Source organism: Lemur catta, chromosome 3 (assembly GCF_020740605.2).
Source record: "Lemur catta isolate mLemCat1 chromosome 3, mLemCat1.pri, whole genome shotgun sequence".
Classification (NCBI taxonomy): Eukaryota; Metazoa; Chordata; class Mammalia; order Primates; family Lemuridae; genus Lemur; species Lemur catta.
Window position 1 is genome coordinate 52,631,885 of NC_059130.1, and position 25,524 is coordinate 52,657,408.

At 35.8% G+C, this 25,524-nt stretch overlaps 1 protein-coding gene across 3 annotated transcripts in view; it reads right to left on the reverse strand.

Moving 5' to 3' along the window:
- Positions 1-25,524, reverse strand: part of FNBP1L (formin binding protein 1 like) — a 102,183-nt gene that overhangs the window by 29,050 nt on the left and 47,609 nt on the right. For all 3 annotated transcript variants that reach the window (XM_045547511.1, XM_045547510.1, XM_045547512.1), the window contains exons 2-5: positions 21,138-21,253; positions 3,753-3,806; positions 2,351-2,498; positions 1,434-1,496 (exon numbers count right to left, since the gene is read on the reverse strand). In XM_045547511.1, coding sequence (XP_045403467.1) covers positions 1,434-1,496; positions 2,351-2,498; positions 3,753-3,806; positions 21,138-21,253 — 381 coding nt within the window. The remainder of the gene's footprint in view (positions 1-1,433; positions 1,497-2,350; positions 2,499-3,752; positions 3,807-21,137; positions 21,254-25,524) is intronic.

Genomic DNA, 25,524 nt, shown 5'->3' on the forward strand with positions numbered 1-25,524 from the left:
CCAATAACTCATGAATGTAGGAGTCTGTTATTTTGTGCAAATGAAAACACACATATTGCACACATCATTAGGAGGCAGATACTAAAGATTCTAGTTAAGGCAATGTAAAATTTAACCAACATAAATACTCCCTAAAAATCTGGCTAAAACCAATTAGAAAGAAAATCAAAACAAAAATAAAAACAGACTATTAATATACCTAAGAATTCTCAATGGTGATCAGAAACTTACATCAATGACAGTTAAACAGAACTTTAATCTAAGCTTTGAATATGTACTTTTAAAGGGGAAAGAAAGGCTGAAAACAGTGGAAGCATATGCATGAGATTTTTTTAAATCTCAAAGTCCTTTTTCTAAGGACTAAATTGATTAATTTAACATGAAAAACTCCCTTCAGTATAACTTTCAAGGAATTCAGTGTCCACCAGAGAAATATGCTGGTAAAGAACAAATTGTTTGATAACCTAAGGGTTCAAAAAGAATATCTTATACTACAGAACATCATCTAATAGAACATTTTAAATAAAGGTAACTACAATGTAGACATCTTATTTTTCAAATTACTATACACCAGAACATTTAAAAAAAAAAAACATTAGCAAGTTATCTTGGAAAATTTTTTAAATAAATAATTATTACATTTTTATAATTTTGCCCTATAAAATATTTAATTTCCTAAAATGGGATGGTCTCTGATTAGAAGGCCAATATTAGGAGCATTTACAGAATTATAGAATCCCAGCCTGCTCAAGAGTGAGACCCCGTCTCTACAAAACATAGAAAAATTAGCCAGGTGTGGTGGTGTGCGCCTGTAGTCCCAGCCACTCAGGAGGCCGAGGCAGGAGGATCCCTTGAGCCCAGGAATTTAAGGTTGCAGTGAGCTATGATGACACCATTGCACTCTAGCCCAGGCTACAGAGCAAGACCCTGTCTTAAAAAAAAAAAAAAAAAACTATAGAATCACTGAACTGGGAGAACCATTTCATATAATCTAGTACACTCTCTTCATTTTTCACATGCTAAAAATGAAGTCAAGAAAAATTAAGTGCTAAGGAAAAGGTAGAAGTAGAATCTTGGTTCTCTCATTTTCAGTCAGGGGTCTTCTAAGATTTATCACTGTTGCCCTATTATTTCTCTCCTCTATTTATACTTCATAGTAACTTTCATAAAGTCAAAAAGAATCTCTCTAAATGTTCACAATGATATAAAGATTACAGAGTTCATTTAAGTACATACTTTTATACAGAGAAAAATGACAAAATGGTCTCACATCCTCCATTTATACTTTATTGACTACTATGCAACAAAACCCATGTCAAATTATAAATAATACACCAAGAAACATTAAACTCAAACAGATGTGAAGCATAACAGAATTGAGGGGTAACCTAGTCAACAAAATTTATGTCAGCCATGAAAACATCATAACTCACATTATCCATCTGTTTCCAGCACATGTCAAGGTATTGTTGAGCTTTTCGTCCTTCTTGGAGATGCTAAAGATTATAATCACCAAAAAAAACAAAATAAGACAAAGCAAACAAAAGTAACTACATTTAAATATGAAACAAAGGCTAAAGTCCCAAAAAGGCTATTTATTTTTTCAAGACACTAATTATATAACTTTACCAAGCTCTAACAAGACCTAGCAAGAAAATGCAGAACTAGAACTCTCTAAAATGCATTTTATAGGATATTATTTTAATACTTTAAGTACAGCCTTTAAAAATAGATATAACGTCTGGAAAAATTACTGTTTTGAACAAGGGTTATTTTCTATAAGAGGTCAGATGATAAATATTTTAGGTTTTGCAAGCCACACTGCCTCTGTCATAAACACTCAACTCTGCTGATATGTGTGTGTGTGTGTGTGTGTGTGTGTGTGTGTGTGTGTGTATATATATATGTATGTGTGTATATATATATATAAATAATGCAAAAGCAGACACAGGCAATATGTAAGTCAGCGAATATGGGTCTGTTCCATTAAATTTTAATTACGGACACTGAAATTTGAATTTCACATAATTTTCACATGCCATGAAATGTTATTCTTTTGATTTTTTTTCAACCATCTAAAAATATAAAAGCCATTTGTAGTTTGTGGAAACTAGGAAACAAAAACAGGCAGTAGTCTGGATATGGCCCATGGGCTATAGTTTGCCAAACCCTGATCTTAAATCCAAAAGGATTATAAATTAGCAAGTGCATCTTGTGATAATTTTTAGCCAGAAGAAACTTAGTGAAATAGAAAACCAGTTTATGCTAAACACACTTTTTAAAAAAACAAATTATTTCTGTGACAATATTTCATATACCATTGTAACTGGATAAAAATTATAAGAATTACCATTTTTCTTTCAGTTTTCAGATCATGAGCATATCTCATTAATTCACCATATACTCTGTGCGCCATTTCTTCTGCTACTACTTCTCGCTGTCCTGCATAGTCATTTAACTCATTAAGGATGTTAAAAAAGGCTATACACGAGGTAAACCTGGCAAAAACATATTTTAAAATGGTGAGATTTATTTTTATCTTCATTACAAATGTTTTTGGTAAGGTATGGATTGAACCTAACACTTGATGAATTTTAACATACTCAACCTAAATCTTAGCTACTAGTTCTATAACTTCATATGGAAAGAATCCTGCATTAAGTTCAAGCTGTACATATCTGTATATCTTCAAGTAGTCTTTAATTTATTAGTAAAGGGATATTTGGGGTCAAAAAATAATAAGAATACTACCTGCAGGCTCTTTTGGCATACTGGAATCTCTTAAGTTGACAACTGACTGGCCTGAGCTTGGGAATGAACTTGGTTGCATTCCTACGCTTGGCAGCTGAACCTGTTGCAGAGATGATGCGCTTGCTCTCGAGGACAGAACCTGCCAATCATACCACTCAAATGCATCTCGATGGCTGATCTATAGAACAACTTTGCTATCAGCTCTGGACACAGCTGCCTGTATGCCTGCCCACATCCTGAATGGAAGTGAGTGAAGTGCCATTATGGTTGGCACCAAAGGGGGAAAGAAGGGTCAAAAATAAGGGTAAAAATGTGTGTGGAGGGAAGGAAAGAAACAAAGAGAATCACTGTATTAAAATGTATATATCTACTTTGAACACACTGTGGAACACTCTCTTACAGCTAAAGACTGACAGCTCAGATAGGACTCCATTAACACTAACCCAAAGAATCCTAACAACTGACAATTATATGCAAAGTTGTTTGCTTGTTTAAGTCCAGTCTCTCTCTGTTTCTGCATTTTATAGTCATCCACATATTCCTGTTTAAGACTGCCAAAAAGTTCATAGGCAATTCCTAACCTTTTCTTCAGGGTTCAAAAATTACCATAAAAATCTCAGTCCTTTTCATTATCCCTTTAATCCAATCAGCCAAATTGTTTTACTACCTATAAAAGTAAAAACAAGACTCTAACAAGCTGACAACTACAAAATAAAGTATGAAAAAAATACCCTTTTCTTCTGGAGACAAATAACTCAAGTGGAGTCCTAATCTACATTTTACTCAAAAATCCACACTCCACTATTCTAGAAAACTGTTGAGCAAGGCCAATAAAATATTTCTCCTCATAAAAGACAAACAGTAATTCGCACTTTCATAAACAGTAATTTTTTTAAATTAAAAATCTTAATAAAAAAGCTAACAGCATATTTTACTAAATAATAAAAATATAAGTATTTTAAATTATTTAATATGTAATAATAAACAGGCATATAATTTACCGTGGCTCTTCATCTTTGGATGAACGTTTGGGACAGTACTTCTTAACCAGATTTCTATAGGAAGAAGATTTTTAAAAATTTGTAAAATTTTGTTGTTGCAATTGAAATATTCTTATAGTTTCCAACTTCATTAAATGAAGAATTTCATGATGGAAAACAATTAAGACACCAATATGATCATCTATTCTATTAACATTGTAATATGATCATTACTTACATTTCGTTCTTAAAATACTGATGCCTGTAGAAAGAAAGGTCATTTCTGTATTTATATGAGAATAATCATAACAATTTAGTTGATTATACTTGATTATGCTATGAAATAAGAAAAGAAATAAGAGGAAGAACAGGAGAAACGAAGTACAGTTGGCCTTCCGTTATCCCAGAGTTCCACATCCACAGATTCAACCAACCACAGGTCAAAAATTTTCAAATAAACAAAAATACAACAACAAAAACAATACAAATTAAAAAAAAGTATAGCAACTATTTATATAATTTACATTGCATTAGGTATTATAAGTAATCTAGAGATGATTTAAAGTATACAGGAGGATGTGTGTAGGTTATATGCAAATACGATGCCATTTTATATCAAGGGCTTGGGCGGCCATGGATTTTGGTATCCACAGAGGTCCTGGAACCAATCCCCCTTGGATACAGAAAGATAAATGTGAAACTCAGCATGTGAAACTGAGTCATGGCAAAAAGACACATTTCAAAGAAATACCAAAACTCTTGTTTTTGCAAATCAGGGATTTTAATGCTAACTAAGGTAAAATGTAAGCAGATGCTGACTCACTAAGGAGATAAAAGAACATTTGGTCACCATCCTCTGTAACTCCACTTTTATATGGAAATCATTACATGGTCCCTTATCTTCTCTTTTCTAGTCAAATGAATTACATTCTGACTTATATTAATAACTGCCTTTGTCTACATCCCTAACATCTTAACATCCTTAAAATAGAATGTTACCTTATTTCACCTTGGCAAAATCAAAAGTAGACTAGCACATGGACTTTGGAGCCAGACTATCCTACCTAAGTTTGAATCCTGGCTGTTTTGTATAGTACCTATGCGACCTTGGACAATTTATTTCTCTGTGCCCCAGTTTCCTATAAATGGTGCCAGCAACACCTACCACATACAGTGCTTTACACCATGCTTCTCAAAGCACTGGCACATGGACCAGCAAAGGTCCATAGACTCTTTGTTACAAATCCACAACATGTTAAGTACAGAAATTGAGAGTAATTTTATGTTTGTTGACTCTAATAATAAAAAAAATTACGGCCTGTATTTCATATGTCTCTTTTTATGTCATTTGTCTAGTATTTAATTTTTATTGTATTTTACAAAAGCATCAGTATACAATAGATTAGAAACTAAAAACAAACTAGTGCATCACAAGTAATTTGAGAGTACTGCTTTAAACTATAAACATTTTTAAAATAAATGGCCCTACTATGCTTTAAATAAATTCTATAAAAGAATGACTGTCTTATTCGCAGACTAAGAACAATTCATGCCACTTAATTCACTTGATACATTTTACAAACAATTGTCTACTATATGCTAGGCACTACTAGGTGCTGTGCAAGCTACTGGAAGCATCAAAGAGTACCCATGCTCAAGAGATTCACACTCTATTGAAAGGATACAAGTATATACCAATAATTACAACATATAGTATGGTAAGTGCTATGATAAAGATATACAAAGACAGCAAAGACCTAAAGCCCAATAAGCGGTGGATTAAGAACAGGCAAGACACTGAAAAAAGTTCAGATCAACATTGGTTGCGTTCCTGCCATCAAGAAATTCATAGTTTGCTGGGCACGGTGGCTCAAGCTAGTGTAATCCTAGCACTCCAGGAGGCCAAGCCAAGAGGATCGCTTGAGGTCAGGAGTTCAAGACTAGCCTGAGGAAGAACAAGACCTCCTTTCTACAAAAAATAGAAAAAATTAGCCAAGCATGGTGGCGCACACCTGTAGTCCCACCTACTCAGGAGGCTGAGGCAGGAGGATCGCTTCAGCCCAGGAGTGTGCGGCTATAGTGAGCTATAATGATGATGACGCCATTGCACTCTACCCAGTGGGACAGAGTGAGACCCTGTCTCAGTTAAAAAAAAAAAAAAAAAAAGAAACTCATAGTTATCACTGGTTGTAAAATAAGGTGCAGGATGAAAGCATTATGCCTGACATTTATATATTTTTTATCAAAAGCTTTATTAATATTTCATACACCACTATACTATTACATGCACATAATTTATAAATAACTGGGCAGGTATATGTGAAAACATTTTTTTTACAGATGATCAATAAAAAGTTCAAAGATCCCTTGACTAGAGAAATCAAATACATAGATACTTTTATGAAACATAACATGGTAAGAATAGGCGGCTCTATAGAGGGGTTTCCCCAGGGCAAGTGGGTATGGTGACATTTCTGATTCCCTGACTGAGCCTAAAGAAGTAAACAAGAATTAAGCAATTTACCAGGTGCAGTGACTCACGCCTGTAATCCTAGCACTTTGAGAGGCCAAGGAGGGAGGATTGCTCGAGCTCAGGAGTTCCAGGCCAGCCTGAGCAAAAGCAAGGCCCCATCTCTACTAAAAATAGAAAAATTAGACAGGCATGGTGGCAAGCACCTGCAGACTCAGTTACTCATGAGGCTGAGGCAAAAGGATCGCTTTAAGTCCAGGAGTTTGAGGTTGTAGTGAGCTATGAAGCCACTGAAAAAAACACAGGGTGACAGAGTGAGACTCTGTCTCAGAAAAACAAAAGAAAAGAAAAAAGAATTAAGCAACTGGAAAACCCTGGGAGCGGGGTTCCAAATAGAGAAGATCTAATGAGCAAACGCAAAGAAGGGAAAAAAACAGCATTTATGAAGAACTAGGAATGGGTTCGATGTTGCTGGAACATCAAATGTGAGCCAGAGAAGTCAGGTTAAGGAATTCTAAAATACTCTTAACCAGTGGTTCTTAATCATGGTTACCTGAAACACTACCCAAACTCAATGCTATGAACGAATTAATTTATTAATTCACCCAAATATCGCAAAGCTACTATGGGCTACACATTAATTCAGGTAGTAGACTGACAGAAAGAAAGGGATGAGTCATAGCTAGCGAAGTAGTAATTGTGCATGACCTTACAGTTCTTTCTAAAAGAGAACTCTAAAAGGAAGATGGGAAAAAGATGATGAATAGAAGAGTTAATTAGAATAGGCAAATTCACAGACACAAAAAATAGATTAGTGGTTGCCAGTGCACGGGGAAGGAGGAAATGACTACAAATGGGTACAGGGTTTCTTTTGGGGCTGATGAAAATGTTCTAAAATTGATAGTGTTGATGGTTGTGCAAGTCTATAAATATACTAAAAATCACCGTTTTTAAAGAGAATTTTATGGTTTGTGAATTATACCTCAATAAAGCTGCTATAAGAGAAGGAATGGCTTTTGGGTAGGCAGTCCATCTGCCAAAAGCACCTCAAATTCAACAAGTCCAAATTGGAATTTATCTTCTACAAGCTTTATTTTTTTCTTCACATTAATGGTGCCACTATCCATTGAGAGTCTAGACACTTAAAGCAAAAATTTGCCAATCACCCTACACTTTTTCAAGTTTGTCCCACCTTAACATGTGCAAGTCCTATAAATTCTATTTCCTAATTAGCTTTTTCTTAAATGATAACTTCTATAATAAAAAGGAAAACATCACACAAACGTAAGACCCTTCTTCTTGCCACTTTTTTACTGCTTTGGATACAGATCTGTGAGGTCAGGATGCCCAAAGCCACTGCAATATCTTGCGAGCATGAGGGAGAAGACCAAGAGATTCATGAAAATACCACTAAGCTCTAGAATTCCATGCTTCCAAACTTCTTGGTATGTAAGAAAACTGTTACTTGCAGCTGAATTCTTCATAACTGACACTATAAAACAGCTAAATAAAAATGTCCAATAGAGACATGTGGTAAAAACTGGAACTCAAAAGAAACTTCTGGGATCAAGACACAGATGTGAGAGTCAACATGTGTGAAGATGATTAACAAAAACAGGAGCTACTGTTTGTCACCATGTATTATTTGCCAATCTTTATGCTAGACTCTTTACATATAATCATATGCTTACAACAATTGCAAGCAAGTACTATTAGCCTTAATTTACAGAACTCGGAAATATTCATTAAGTAACCCGCTATGGTCACAGAGCGAATAACAAGCAAAGCCAAAACCCACTTCAAATCTGATTCCAACACTTCGGATAGTTAAAATAATGAATGTGAATGAGGCTACTCAAGAAATTTAAAATGAAAACGTGGCTAAAAATAATGTATGTATTGTCTACGGCTGCTTTTGCACTACAACAGAGTTGAAAGACAGCAGAGTTGAGAAATTGTGACATATGGCCCACAAAGCCTAAACTATTTATTATGTGGCATTTTATTTTAAAAAGTTTGCCAACCACTGATATAGATAACTCAGAAAACCCAAGAGGGTCTTTCACCCAAGAAATAATAAAACAGGTACCTAAAATATCCATGGGATTTAGCTATTAGCAGATAACTGGTTAACCTAACACTGTGGTTATGGTAACCATAGTCTCCAACCTGTAAGGGGGTTATATTCTAGAAATTACTTTTAAAGTCAGCAATTTTCCAACACAAACTCATGAATTACTTTAAGCAAAAACAAGTCAAACTCAGGCAAAAAACATTTCAGGCAAAAAACTCTGGTTGCATTTTTGTATATTAACATTTTAAACAGTTTAGAGTCCCAGGATGTAGCAGACATTTGCTTTATCTACCTGCATCACTATTCTTCTTTATAACAGCTTGTGGCAGACACATTTGTGCTCATTAAAAACCATGTTATTTCACACACTTCCCAGGCCCCTAGCAGTATGGCAAGATCACATAGTCAATTCTATATAATGGGCTGTGAGCTCTGTGTAACTAGCAGGCTAAAGCATTTAGAGCCTGTGTACAACCCTCTGCTGAAGCAACTGTGAAAGCGTCTTAATGAGATGAAGATGGGAACAGAACAGATTGTTGAGTTACCACATGGGCTGCCCTACAGAGTCAGTCACCTGAGACTTTGCATTAGTGAGAAATAAACTTTTAGTCATATAAAGTTTACCTGGAATTTATTATTCTAGTATAGCCTAGTATATCCTAAAATACAGCTTCTCCATTGTCATGTCTATATACCTGTGGTGGGGCTGGCCACAAATTAAAGTCCAGGAGTATATATTTGATCCAGGCTCATTCATCCAGGCCAATGAAAGTCAATCCTAAAATTTCTATTATAATTCTTGGGAAGATGTTCTCTTTCTGCTGATGTTGTTAAATTGACAGGACATAATCCTAGAGCCATGGGGGAAGAGTCTATTTGGGAATTAAACTGACAGAGAGAAAAGCAAAACTAAGAGAACAAAGATCCTTAACACTTCTCTTGAATATGTAGGTCCCTGAACTTTTCAGTCATATAAACCAATAAATTCCTTTCTTTGCTTAAATCAATCTGAGTTGAGATTCTGACACTTAAAAGAATTCTGATTATTACAAAGGTTAACCACAAAAGTCATAACATACCTTAAACATAGCCTAACACTAATTTGAACTGTAGCTTCTGAAAGGAAGAACACATATAAACACAAGAAGGAAGAAGAAGAGAAAAAAGTAACCTTACCTTTACCTTTTTAAGCATGCAGGGTTAGTCCTAAGCAATTTTTTAAATAAATCCCTCTTGCCTCCCTGTATGTAAACTAACCCATCTATAGGCAACTCTTCCCAAACTCTAAATTTCCAGAGCCCTCAGATCCCACACACAAGTCGCTAAAGACTCCATTCAAGTCAACCCTGCAACTTGAAAATCTGCAGCATGGTCTACAATTGTTCTAGATTTCCACCACATCAAAACTTGTAGGAAAATATATGTTCTGAAAGAAGACATTCCAAATTATATTAATAATAGTACTCACTTCTAGGCAAAGGAATTGGGAAGGGATTCGAATTAAATGTGCCACAATGATCCTATACTGTTTTCATATGTTTTTAAAAAAACTAATAAAAACTCACAAGAAGAATTTATTCCCCCAAAACAGCTGATCTCAGTTGGGCCTTCTAAGAAAACAGTCTAAAGTCACCAAAAAGTTATACCAAAGAGTGAATGGTTAACTAAGTCCCACAAATCCCTGCTTTACAGTTTTAACATAACATGTTTATTAGCTAAAATATCTCAAAGTAGTTTATCTTAAATATGTATGTGTAGAGCATTCAGGTTGTTCCTAAACTAAAAATATTTTATGCAATTCATGTCTTTCAGGAAATTTTCCCTTAATGTCACTTCCCCTAGGCTATTATTTTTTCAAAATTTTCTCTTCTCTTCTAAATCCACAGATTCTCTAAGTGACCAATTACGAAAGCAGTTTATATGTAAGACATGTTTTTAGTAGAGTATTATAAATCAGCAATTGAAACAAAGTTTTATATGCACACAGTACATATTACAGAAGTTATAATAGGTTTCATAGATATGCTGCTACTTGGTGGGGGGGGGCAGTGAAGGCTCGTCCATGTTTTGTAAGTACCCTGGGATCATGTACTCTAGATACAAAGAAATTAACACTGCTCCTTCAGTAGTCTGAGAAGGCTTTTAAATTTAATAGGTATCTCCAAAGATTATATAATAGCAGTCTATACATTTTAATTATATATGTGATATTAAATATATCACCCTACTTTATATATTTAAATTATTGATTCTAATCTTTTTATCCATTCTAGTTGTATCATGTTTATATTCACTTTTGGGTTTTACTAAAAATTAGAAAATATTCCAAATAATTTCTTAAAACTTTAATTCACTTTTACTAAAAATACATTTGCAGTTAAATGCTGGAACATAAAATATCTACAAGATCTTAAAAGCCTGAGAATCACCTCTACACATTTTCATCCTCTCAACATTTGAGAGGGTGAGTTCTAATTATTGTTTAACAGGTGATCAATAACCTATTTATCTATAAAATGGGATATAAATCATACTGTTTCTTCTGGCAAAGGGTAATATTAGAGACCTAAGACTAACTGACTAGCATCCAAGCCTTATATTAACCTATTTAAGAGCTGCCAGATTAACACAAATGGCCCTATTTGTGTGCTCAGTTAAGTGACCCAAAGGTAGAAAACTAAATCTAGCTGGACCAATGAGTTCCCTTTCTGGAATTTTTATGACTTTGGAGCTGACAAAGCTTTGAGGCCAGTATAGGAGCTCAATTTCCGACATAAAACTGGCACTATTAGTGTCTGTATTTCCTGTCATGTGGAAAGAGCCAGACTGCACCAAAAGAATTAAAAAAAAAAAAAGACAAAGAGCTCTGGCTGCATTTCAGATACTGTCTTTATTTTTTCTGGGACCTAAGCTGTATGCCAAGCCTACTAGCAGCTTGACTATTCAACTTCTTCAATAAGAAATTAAAATCAATAAAAAGCAATCAATAAATTTCCCATTATGCTTAAATTAGCACAAGCTGGAGTTTCCATCACTTACAAAATCTTCTCATACAGTGGAAAATGTTTTAACATAAAAGATATCCATATGCAAAAGAATAAAGGTGGACCCTTACCTTAAACCACATACAAAAATTACCTCAAAATACATCAAAGATCTAAAACTATGATATTCTTAGAAGAACATGACAAAAGCTTCATGACATTGGATTTGTCAATGATTTCTTGGATCTGACACCAAAACACAGGCAAAATAAAAATAAATTAGACTACATCAAAATTTAAAACTTTAGTGCATCAAAGGACATAATCAACATAGTGAAAAGGCAAACACTACAGAATGGGAGAAAGAATTTGCAAGTCATATATCTGACTAAGGGTTAATATCCAGAATATGTAAAGAACTTCTAAAAGTCAACAACCACCCAAAAAAAACCAATTTAAAAATGAGTAAAGGACTTGAATAGACATTTCTCCAAAGATATACAAATGGCCAATAAATATACAGAATATGCTTAACATCATTAGTCATTAGGGAAATGCAAATCAGAACCACAATGAAGTATCACCTCATACCCATTAGGATGGTTACTAGCAAAACAACCAAAAATAGGCTGGGCACGGTAGCTCACGCCTGTAATCCTAGCACTCTGGGAGGCCGAGGCGGGTGGATCGTTTGAGCTCAGGAGTTCGAGACCAGCCTGAGCAAGAGCGAGACCCCCGTCTCTACTAAACATAGAAAGAAAATTATACAGACAGCTAAAAATATATATAGAAAAATTAGCTGGGCATGGTGGCACATGCCTGTAGTCCCAGCTACTCGGGAGGCTGAGGCAGGAGGATTGCCTGAGCCCAGGAGTCTGACGTTGCTGTGAGCAAGGCTGACGCCACGGCACTACAGCCCGGGCAACAGAGTAAGACTCTGTCTCAAAAAAAATAAAAAATAAAAAATAACAAATATTGGCAAGGACGTGGAGAAATTGGAATCTTCATGCATTGCTGATGGAAATGTAAAATCTTTCACCCACTGTCAAAAACAGTAAGGCACTTCCTTCAAAAAAGTCAAACATTGAATTACTATATGATCCAGCAATACATACAATGGAATATCATTCAGCCTTAAAAAGGGAGTTCTGATACATACTACAACATGAACAAACTTTAAGGACATTATAAAATAAACTAGTCACAAAAATACTGTATGATTCCACTTATATGAGGTACCTAGACGAATAAATTCTGGAGATTAGTTGCACAACAATGTGAAAATACTTAACACTACTGAACTATATACTTAAAAATAGTTATGGTAAATTTCATGTTACGTGTAGTTTACCACAATTTTTAGAACATTAAACTAAGTCATGACCCCATAAATTATTATATGACATTGGAACAAATTCTGAATATATTTGTTTTTTAAAAGGACATGCTTCATTCTCAATTTTTATACCTCTACCAGTGGCAGATGCTAAATAGACAGATGACATGAAAAAATAAGAGGGCTTAAGTACGTATGCCTAAGAAACCTAAAGAAAGAAAACCAAACAAGCTTCTATCTTTATGAAAAAATATATAATTAGACCTAAATTTATGAGGTACATAATTTAATTCATATTTTATGTTTTAATCAAATTTCTGTAATTATTACATTAAAAACAGATGCATTCACTGGAAAATATACGTTATGCAGGTTTTAGATAATTTGTTTTTGTCTACAGTAAAATTCTTTACAGACCCAAAGATGTACTAGGTATTGGTGATAAAAAAAAATTCTCAATAAATTACTCATTCTCCCCATGCTGAGAAGCAGTATAATACAATAGCAGCATAATGCAAAACTCTGCAGCCAGATTTGAATCCAGCTACCTCTTTCTCAACCTCTCTGTACCTGTTTCCTAATCTGTGAAATAGTACTGATATCTCATTAGGTTTTTAGGAAAATGAAATGTGTCGATATATGTAAAGCACTCAGAATAGTGCTGATACATTAAGTGTTAAGTAAATACCAATAAAGTCCTTGCTTTGTGCCAGGCACTGTTCTAGGAACTAGAATAAGCAGTGAATGGAATAAACAAAATTTCCCTCCCTTGGTGGAGTTTATATTTTTTTTTGTTTCAGAATATTATGGTAACATTTTGGTTACATAAATTGCTTTTGTACCATTTGAGTCAAAGTTATATGTGCCCATCCCCCAGATAGTGTGCACTGTACCCAATAGGTGTGAATTTACCCATCCCCTCCTCCCCCTCCCACCTGGCTTGATGTCCAATGAATGTTATTTCCATATGTGCACGTAAGTGTTGATTGATAAGTACCACTTTAATGGTGAGTACATGTAGTGTTTGTTTTTCCATTCTTGTGATACTTCACTTAAAACCATGGTTTCCGGTTTCATCCAGGTTAATACATTAGGTATTGGTTCACCTCTTTTTTTCGTGGCTAAGTGGTACTTCATGGTATACATTTACCACATTTTATTTAATCCATTCATGTACTGATGGGCACTTGGGTTGTTTCCACATCTTTGCAATTGTGAATTGTGCTGTTATAAACATTCAACTGCAGGTGTCTTTTTTATAGAATGTCTTTTTTTCCCTTTGGGTAAATACCCAATAGTGAGATTGCCAGATGGATCAAATGGTAGTTCTACTTTTAGTTCTTTGAGGTATGTCCATACTACTTTCCATAAAGGTTGTACTATTAATAGTTTTCAGTCCCACCAGGAGTGTATGAGTGTTCCTATCTCTCTGCATCCACATCAGCATTTGTTGTTTTGAGACTTTTTGATAAAAGCCACTCTCACTGGAGTTAAGTGACATCTCACTGTGGTTTTGATTTGCATTTCCCTGATGATGGAGTTTACGTTTTAGTGACAAGATTATATTCTAAAATTAAGAGACAAAAATTATTTAGGGAATAAATCATCTGATACAGGTACAGACATGTACTCAAGCAGACTGAGTAACTACTGAGAACTTACAAGAATAAAAGAGTTCCCACAGGTTCCAATTCTACAAAGAAAGGTAACCTAAACTTCAAAATATGAGGAAGAGTTCCTTCTGCCTGTATCATGGTGCCACTTTTAGGGTTTACTACAGTAAGCAGTTGATCAAAAACTCAGGGGAGGCCAAAGCAGTCAAGAGTTAAATAGCACACCAAAGAATGAAAGTAATCTCTATGTTCAGAAAGTCAGTACAAAGATGGGCTCCCTGGGTTCTTCTGAGACTAAATAAAGTTACATAGAAAGCAAATTCTGATAAAGAGGCACAAGAAAGTAAAAAGTAAGAATAAAATAGAGACCAGTTATATTTGGATTATTCTATATCTAAGCCTACCCTAAATATTTGGAACAGTTCTTGGTAGACTAACAACTTTATCACAAGGATGTACCTGACACCAAACTCCAGTATTAATAGAATGCACGGTCAAAGTTTCAGCATATGGTCAGAGATCCTAATTTCTAAACTAAACCAAAATACAGATCATTCAATCATTTATTCATTCAACTTATATTCATTCACTCAGCTCTAGAGTTACCAGCTATGTTGTCAGGTTTGGCATGGGTACAGAAATACACATAGTCTATGATCAAAAGGAATTCAGAGAGATTTCTGCTCTGGCTGAGATAAGGTTTCCTGTCTTCCAGTCTATTTCTCTTTCACTATACCACACTGCCACATTTGAAAAAAAATGTGTGCTCTGGAGTGGAAGTTTGGGAATATAATTTCATACAGCAATACCTCTGTGACAGAACTTAATAGTATAATTATTTTTACTAGAAAAAAACAAAATGATACATACCTATATAGGGCTTCTTTTTCTACTTAGAAATTTTAGTTACTCTCTGCCATACAACAGTGTAAGTTTATCAAAAGAATAACTGATTTCAATTGTTTATACCTGTGCAACCAAAACCATTCTACCAAGTGATCTGAAGTCACATTTAGCAGGAATCAAAATGGACATGCTTCAATTATCTATGTATCCAAACATGATTAGATGCTTTACTTTCTATTTATTCCCATCCTCAAACCAATAACAAACATCAATCAAAACCAAAAACCAAAATAAAGGTAAGCCAAAGCCATCAAAACATAAGAACAGAAGAATAAAGGAAGAAAAGAAGAAAACAATCTGGGGGTACCAAAGATTAACAGAAAAATTTCAATCTTATATTTAAAATGTAAATGTCTAACATCCTTTTTTTTTTTTATTTTTGAGGCAGAGTCCCGCTCTTTCACCCTGCCTAGAGTGCTGTGGCATCAGCCTAGCTCACAGCAACCTCAAACTCCTGGACTCAAGCGATCCTTCTGCCTCAGCCTCCCAAGTAGCTGGGACTACAGGTATGTACCACCATGCCTGGCTAATTTTTTCTATATATTTTTAGTTGTCCAGATAATTTCTTTCTATTTTTTAGTAAAGACGGGGTCTCGCTCTTGCTCAGGCTGGTTTCAAACTCCTGAGCTCAAACAATCTGCCCGTCTCGGCCTCCCAGAGTGCTAGGATTACAAGCATGAGCCACCGCACCTGGCCTTAACATCCTGAATATAATTATTATTTGGGAGGAAAACAGTGTTGCCTCACTATGAAAGAAATTATCCTCTGCAGTAGCAAAAATAGGGGGAGTGAACCAAAAGAATTTTTCCCATTAAAGAAGAGAAAATAAGGTAAACCTTTTCCCTTTGGACAAAACACATACTATAAACAGCAGCTGATAATTAATGCATTTACTAAGTATTTATCCAAAGCAGCAAATCTCAATGTAGGGCGAGGGGAGGAGTAGATAGTTTCAAATTAAACATGCCTCCTCCCAACTCTTCCTTATTCCTCATAGCTCTGTCCAATAATCCTGCCCTTGTTGAGAATCACTGCTGTCAAGAGCCATTGTAAGAATGGAAATGTGCCAAATTCCTTAAGTGTGCTGCATTCCTTAAAAGATGCAAATCATTGATCTAGAGCATCTGTGCATAATAAAACCCACTTTCTCACTACAAAATTCTATTTTTCATATCATGTAATTGTGGGTTCTAGCCACCCTTGCTTCAGTGAAGTGGTATTCAAATTCCTGTTTTGCAAGTACATGAAAATGGTATGATAAATGTTAATGATAATACCCAATGGTTATTATCAGTCTTGGAACAGACAGAAAGGCAAACAAGTCTGCCATTTGATTAGGTGAGTCTTGTTACTCTAGCAAAACATTAGCCACTCAGAAACATTTCAAGTCTGGGTTATCCTGGATAGTTTAATATTCTAGACTTCTGAAGTTTTATCTTATAAATTGTCGATGTTATAATTTATGATAGGATTCTCTTTTGAAGTATACCATATTCACTTAAGAACAAATATTTTAAGTTACAAAAGTAATACACAACCACTGAAAACATATCAACAATCCAAAAGCATATGAAATAAAACATTCCTTCCTTTTCATCTTCCCACTCCCATTCCACAGGGGTAACCACAGTAAAACAATTTAGGATGTATCCTTCTAGACCAGTGGTCCCCAAACTTTTTGGCACCAGGGACCAATTTCATGGAAGATAATTTTTCCACAGACCAGTAGAGGATGGTTTCAGGATGATTCGAGTGCATTACATTTATTGTGTACTTTATTTCTATTATTATTATATTGTAATATATAATGAAATAACTATACAATTCACCATAATGCCGTAAAACAGGAAAAAGAGCAGGAGTGACTCCATGACAGGCTGGACCTCCTGGAATAGGCCTAAGTTTCGGTTTCCCCAACGCGGGTCCTCCCCTTCCCCGAAATGACGCTGATAACAACTAAAAGGTCCCAAGACTTGGAACCAACCAATCAGTAGCCAACACGATCAGCCACTCTTGAAGGAGCAAATGAACTAAGGGAGGGAGGGGGATGGTGTGCCCAGCGTATGTAACCTACTGAAAAGTATAAAAGCTTAATTTTTACCCCAGGGCGGGGTCCTGGTTCGTAGAGAGGCCACTGCGTTGGTGCTCTGGGACTTGGACCCTAGCTCGAGCTAGCCAATAAACTCCTTTGCCATTTGCAGCCTCGGTGACTCTGCCTCTCTGTTCCTGGGGCCGAGGGAAACCAGTTCTAACAATGCAAAATCAGTAGGAGCCCTGAGCTTGTCTTCCTATAACTAGATGGTCCCATCCAGGGTTGATGGGAAACAGTGACTGATCTGACAGGAGGCAGAGCTCAGGCAGTGATGCAAGTGGTGGAGAGCAGCTGTAAAGGCAGATGAAGCTTCACTTGCTCCCCCATCGCCCACCACTCACAGCACACTAGTCCACAGGCCTGGCCTCAGGGGCTGGGGACCACAGTTCTAGACCTCTTCAGAATGCACACAAATTTTATACATAACTGTATGCACAAACTCAAATAAGCAATAAGATTCTACTGTACATTCAAGTTCTGCAAATTGATTTTTATATTGAAGGGCTGAATAGCCTTTTAAGTTTAAATATGCTGGTATTCATATATCTGATTTGTTTTTAAACTGCATATACCACAGTATTTTTTCATCATTCTTTTACAGACAGGCACTTTTAGGCTGGAATCTTTTTTTCCTGCAATAAACAACTTTGTACATATATCTTTTGCACACTTGTGTTTTTCTGTAGGAAAGTTTAGAAACAAAAATGTTGGATTAAAGGATGGACACTTTTTTTATTTTAAGATATACTGTTAAATTCCCTGCCTTCTTTAAAATAATCTGATTAATTCTTTTGTTGAGGACCAGGCTCATTCTTACCAACATTCATTTTGTTACTCTGCTATAATACAGTGAAACCCTTGGGGCTACAAAAGTAGATGGCTCTATTCACTCCTTGCTATGGTTCTCCACCAAAACTCAGGTTGAAATTTGATCCCTAATGTGGTAATGTTGAGAGGTGGGGCCTAATTAATGGGAGGTGTTCGGGTTATAAGGGCTCTGCCCTAGAGGGTGGTGGCTTGGTGCCCTTCTTATGGTAGTAAGTAAATTCTCACTCTGGTGAGACTGGATTAGTCTTTAAGGGAATGGATTAGTTTCCAAGAGAGTGGGTTGTTACAAAGCCAGGACACCCTCAGGTTTTCTCTCTTCACACGTGCCCGCTTTCCCTTTGATCTTCTCCTCCATGTTATCATGCAGCATGAAAGTCCTCATCAGAAGCCAAGGCCATGCCCCTGAACTTCCCAGCCTGTAGAACCATGAGCTAAATAAAACTCTTTTCTTTATAAATTATCCAGTCTTGAGTATTCATATTATAGCAAAACAAAATGAAGAGACACCTATATTAAATTTCATCTCTTCTTGTAATTTTTTTTTTTTTTTTGAGACAGAGTCTCACTTTGTTGCCCGGGCTAAAGTGAGTGCCGTGGCATCAGCCTAGCTCACAGCAACCTCAAACTCCTGGACTTAAGCGATTCTACTGCCTCGGCCTCCCGAGCAGCTGGGACTACAGGCATGTGCCACCATGCCTGGCTAATTTTTTCTATATATATTGTTAGTTGTCCAGATAATTTTTATTTCTATTTTTAGTAGAGATGGGGTCTCGCTCAGGCTGGTCTCGAACTCCTGACCTCGAGCAATCCACCTACCTCGGCCTCCCAGAGGGCTAGGATTACAGGCGTGAGCCACCGCACCCGGCCTCTTCTTGTAATTTTTTAACCTTTTCCTTTATTGTTTGTCACATCACAATGCCATCACTATATTGCCTATTGCATTTCATCCTCACTTTTATTGGAAAACTTGGAAACTAGAGAACTTAACATGCTAAAACTGAGATCAAATTTTTTTTAATATCTGAAAATGTTTGCAACCAGCACACACTTAATAATTTAATTGGAAGAAAACATAAGCTGGAAGAATCAATTGCTTCTAGAACCCTGTGGGTCCTGGGTCCCAAGGCAAAGAGCTGGGCTCTGACGCACACAATTTTCCTACTTTGTTTCCTACTTTGTAATTATTGTAACGCATCTTATTTTCTTTCTAGAAGTGATTTTAGAACAAAGACCTAGAGTGCTCACCATCGGAATGAATCTGACAAACAGCGTTCTACTCTCTTGACAACTGCAATACACAACAAATACACATCGAGTGAGTGAGTAGTGGTGAAATCACTGCCAAAGCCAGAAATCTATAAAAGACCGCATGGGCCAAGATGCTGAAGGGCCGGGACTTGTACCACTGGCGGTGACCAGTGGCAGGAGACAAGAGGAGCACGCACCTTGGGTGAAGGGCCTGGCAGGGCAAGACTGCGGCAGTATGGATACAGTCCAGATTCAGCTTCCAGAGAAGGGGGAACCTGACGCCCCAGGGCTAGCACCTCAGGCCCACCTCAGCCCCTGCCCCTGGCAGCCCATCCCTAGCAAGGTTCGAGAACAAATTAAAAATGAAATTTTTAACTATCCACACATGAGTAGATATGGTAAATGCTATTTTAACCTCTCAGAGGCCCTTTCATGCTTTCAGATTCTAGAGGAGTAAGGTTCCCAGATCGTAAGTTTTAGACAGGTGAAATGTCATTGCTATTATTGTTAATATACTCATATTTTCATATGGAAAGTATCTAGTTTAAAAAAACAAAAGGCAAATGGATTAGAATAGCATGGATATCATTATAAAATTATATGTAATCTATTTGTTATACTAGTCTATTCCATCCCTACACACAGATAGTTGGTTCCATAGACTACTGCAGAGGACATATGTGGCTTATCATTCAATACCTCCCCTTTCATTCTGGAACCACTATCTTGAGTAACCATCCTTTCCCCTTCATTATCTATGAATCAATATTACCATCTCAGTAAATTGTTCAGGATAAGCATATAACCCAACTAGAGTCAGCACAACAAAAGGAGACCTTTGCTAGGATTTCTGAAGAAAATAATCTTGGTACAGGCTTGTATTCTCCGCCTTCCTTCTACCCTCCTTTCCCTTCTTCCACTTCCTTCTCTGTCTCTTCCTTTCTCCTTCCCCAAAGGTACATTAGAGAAGGCCATCATTCTTCTCCAGGATGTTGGGGTATGATGATATAGAATCTAGAGCTAAGGGAGTAGAGATGATGTTATAGAACGAAACCTGAGAGCAAAGGCAAAAAGAGGCTGCAGAGCGAAAAGATGGGACCTGGTGATATTTGACCCCTGAATCAAAATACAACTGGACTTTTAAGTCATGTGTGCTTGTTTAACCTGGATTTTTGTCACTTGCAATATAAAGAGTCCTAAGCCCTACAGCTAGAACCTTATACTGGTATCTAGTCTTCAGACTTCAAGTACCATCTTTATTGAAAAAGTTCCCACAAAACTACTTGTCAAGTTTTGATCTAACAATAATGATTTTCCTGTTTGAGCAAAATCTAACATTAATTCTATCAGTTTTAAGGCTAAAATTTTTCCTTTAAAACTTTTATCTTCTAACATATATTCTAAAAATCACTTGCATCAGTAATATATATCTGAATATTGACAGAAACTCAGCTCAGCACACAGTTTCCAAGTCTTACAAACTCTGAAGAGAAATGCTGAAGAAATGTTCAATAAGATTGCTAAAATAAAAAGTTATAGAAGAATAAAAGAGTAAAACACGGAATAACACCTAGGTATTTCTTTTTCCTGTCATTTTGCTCCCTGACTTTAGGATTTTTAAGTGTCTTTCTGGAATGAAAGCTACTCAAGATCTAGCTAGCCAATGTTCCTTGTGGTGTTACATTTGGCAATGATTTCATTAAATCAATCATTAAAACAGACCGGTTACCTAATTCCATCTAATTCTGATGAACAACATACAATTTAACTTCTGGAATACCACATTTATCTACTATTCATTCAACTGTTTAAACATGTAATTTCATTTCTAAGAACTGAAAAAAATTTAACTTACCTCAATTGTTTCGCATAATTCTGTTCGATTTCTATCCTCTCTTTAACAAATTTGGCATATCTTTCCAAGAAGTCAATTCCCCACTGTGTATGCTTGTCTAAGCTGTCGAACTGATCCTAGAAAAAGAAGATTAAAACATATTTTTAAAGCCTCAAATTTTATCCACACATATTTTAATCAGCTTCTGATTTTTATACAGAGAAGTAATGGGGTATAAAGAAAAAAAACCTAGGCTAATATGCTGGTCCCCATTCACCTCACCCTTTAAGACCCAGAAACAGGCTTCTAAGCATAAATCATACTACTTTATGCCTAAATGCCTTTACCCACATGGTTCCCCCTGGTTGCAACATCCTCCCTTGGTCACCTTTCTGCAATCAATTCTAATTCCCCCTTTGAGAGATCACTGATTCCTAACCACTGGACCACCAGGGATCTTATTCCCCCTCTGAGATTCAGTTCAGGCATTATCTCTTCCAGAAAATGCTCCTAAACCCTCAGAGTAGGATAAATGGCCTTTCTCTAAGTACCCAAGTTTCCCTAAAATTACTATCTTACTCACTTACCATACTATACTGAGGGCAAAAATAATGTATTATTTATTCAACTCTGAAATGCCAAGGCCTAATAACAATGCTTGGCACCACAGTAGGCACTGAATGAAGAACTGTTTAGCTGAACAAAATTGAATATACCCGAGTTCAAATTCTGGGATCTGCCATTAACTGGATGTCTGACCACTGAGCAAGTTATAAGGCTCTTTGAACTTTTTTCCATCTTAAAATGGGAGCCCCATCACCCAACTCATAGGACTGTGGTGATGTTATTTAAAATGTTCTGTAATGCAGTAAACATGGCACTAACATATAATAGTATTATTGGCGTGCAAGGCTCTCTCAATCCTTAAAGATACTCTCTTCTACCTGCTGCTAGAGAAATGATTAATATCATTTCCCTTTAAGAATAATCTCCAAATAGACTAATAACTAATAACTGTTCTCTCCCTCTCACATATCAAAAGTCTACAGTACTAAAAAATATTCAAATATCATCCCTTTCTATACTTCCAGTTTTTTTTTAAATCACCCATGGTTTAATCACATTTGTTATTTTCAAATGAAATCCCTCCCTTAACCTTTAATCTCTGTTCCACCTTAAAACATTTTATTATAAAATTTTATCCTGAAGGCAAATTCTCTCTAAACAGAGACAGAATTCATCAGGTCAGTTTGCTATTATTACTCTAATTCTATTCCTCTAAGCAACTTTCTGATTATCATTTGAATGCACCAAGAAAATGCACTGCTCAGTAAACTTAACCTGCGTAATATGTCCTATTACAAATTGAAATTCTCTTTCAAATTGAAAAACTCTCAACCAAAAACAATTCCAAAAAGGACAGTCTGAAGCTGAAACAATCTTCATTCATTTTCCCAAATTGCTTCAAAGGCTTGTCTTCCCACAAGAAGTCTTCTTCATCAAATAAATATTACACTTCTTTATCCTCTAGATGAAGTCTCTGAACTTTTTTTTTTTTTTTTTTTTTGGCTGGCCTGAATTTTATCATCACAAACCCCATCACTAAAAAATCTGAACAAATACCTCTACTATAACTGTTACTTATTTATATATTAAATATTACACTACTAAATTGTATAGTTATTAAATCTATAACAATAGAAAGTTTAAAACTATAGAAATGAAATAAACTTCACTGATTTTTTTTTTTTTTTTACTAATTTAACAAAAGCCTTTGGGCCATGACTTTTAAAATATTACCAATAATTTTAGTGAGAGCAATGAATCAAATATGCTTCATTATTTTTAAAATCCAGGTTTAACACTTAATGGGAAAATAATCTGAAGGTCTTGATCCTAAACTGTAGTATCTAGTTTTTAGTGGTTGTCATAGGTAGGAAAACAAAAGACACCTCATAAAGATACAAAGATCTCAATGCAAAAAAAAATCACTGTTGACTATACTTTCTAATTCATTTTTCAACCCCATCCACCAATATGCGAAGGTTTATGTTAAAATTTTGCTAAGTTTCCTTGATGTCAGTTTGTTATTTTTACAAACTGATCAGAAAATACTTCATCTTTATGTTTTTTAACAAATAGGTTCAAATCCCACTGAAACTGACTATGATGGTTAATTTTATGTGTCATCTTGACTGAGCTACAGTGCCCAAATATTTACTTGACCAAACATTATTCTGGATTTTTTTTCTGTAAAGGTATTTTTTAGATGAAATTAACATTTAAATAGGGGAATTATGAGTGAAGCAGATTATCCTCCAAAATATGGGCAAGCGTCATCCAATCAGTTGAAGGCTTTTATAGAACAAACACTGACCTTCCCCCAGCATGAGGCATTCTGCCAGTAGACTGCTTTTGCTTTTGGTTCCTACAACTGTTCCCTGGGCCTTAGTAGATTTTGGACTTTCAAGACTCCACAATCACATAAGACAATTCCTTATAAGAAATGTCCCAATATATGTATATACATTCTATTGATAATGTTTCTCTGGAGAACCCTGACTGATGCAATGACTTCAAAACAAGAAATTTCTGTTTCCAAGAGTTTTAAGTGTGCAGATATAATAATATTAGTAGATGACACAGATCATTTTCAGCTACAAAATTATATAATAGATACATTTCCAAACCTTCATCAAAATGCTTTCTCTATAGTTCAAATTTCTTCAGAAATTCACTCACCATTAAAACTTCCCTTTAATCTTAAAAAGAAAGATTAAATTTTCTCAAAAATACCTAGTAGGTAAACACATTACTAACAGCCACTTATTTTTATTTTTTATGAATAAATGACTTTAATTTTTTAAAATCAAGTTGCATGATTTAAATGCACCTTGCTATTTCTCATTTTTTGTTAGATTCGTTACATTTCTTTTTTTTTTTTCTCCCATTCTATGGGTTGTCTTTTCTCTTTTCTTTTTTTTTTTTTTTTAATTTCAGCTTATTATGGGGGTACAAAAGCTCAGGTTATATATATTGCCCATGTCCCGCCCATCCCCCTGAGTCAGAGCCTCAAGCGAGTCCATTCCCCAGACAGTACGCCTGGTACTCACCATGTAGTCATACCTCCATCCCCTCCCCCCACCCCCCACCTCCCCGAGTCAGCACCTTCAAACATGGCCATTCCCCAGACAGTGCGCAAGGCACTTATCATGTAGGCATACACCCATCCCCTCCCCCCACCCCCTGCCTCAGTCTGACATCCAGTTGGTATCCATTCCCCAATGTGCATTTAGGTGATGATCAGGGAAACCAATTTTCTGGTGAGTACATGTGATGCTTGTTTTTCCATTCTTGGGATACTTCACTTAATATAATGGGTTCCAACTCTCTCCAGGAGAACCAAAGAGATGTCGTATCACCATTATTTCTTATAGCTGAGTAAATACTCCATGGTGTACATATACCACAATTTACCAATCCATTCGTGAATTGATGGGCATTTGGGTTGTTTCCACATCTTTGCAATTGTGAATTGTGCTGCTATGAACATCGGGTGCAGGTGTCTTTTTTATAGAATGACTTTTGTTCATCTGGGTAGATGCCCAATAATGGGATTGCTGGATCGAATGGTACGTCTACTTGAATCTGTTTAAGGTATCTCCATATTGTTTTCCATAGGGGTTGCACTAGTTTACAGTCCCACCAGCAGTGTATGAGTGTTCCTGTCTCTCCGCATCCACGCCAACATGTATTGTTTAGGGACTTTTTGATAAAGGCCACTCACTGGGGTTAAGTAGTATCTCATTGTGGTTTTGATTTGCATTTCCCTGATGATTAGAGATGTTGAACATTTTTTTGTATGTTTGTTAGCCATTTTTATATCTTCTTTTGAAAAATTTCTATTCATGTCCTTTGCCCACTTTTTGATAGGGCTGTTCGATTTTTTCTTACTGATTTTCCTGAGTTCTAAATAGATTCTTGTTATCAGTCCTTTGTCTAATGTGTAGTATGTGAAAATTTTTTCCCATTCTGTAGGTTGTCTGTTTACTCTCATGACTCTATAACAGTCACTTATTAAAGAAAGGTCAACAAATTTCAGCCAGCCAGGAGATAAACAGCAAACTTGTGTGAAACAGATTCTTTTTTTATTTTTTAATTTTTAATTATTATAGATGCATAATAATTGCAGGTCTTTATAGGGTACATGTCATGTTTTGATACAGGCATACAATGTGAATTAATCAAATCAGGACAATTGGGCTATCCATCAGGCATTTAACATTTGTGTTAGGAATATTCCAGTTCCACTCTTTTAGTTATTTTAAAGCATACCCTGACTTGTTGATTATACTCACTTTGTTGTTGTGCTATCAAATGTTGTTCATTCTAACTAACTATATTTTTA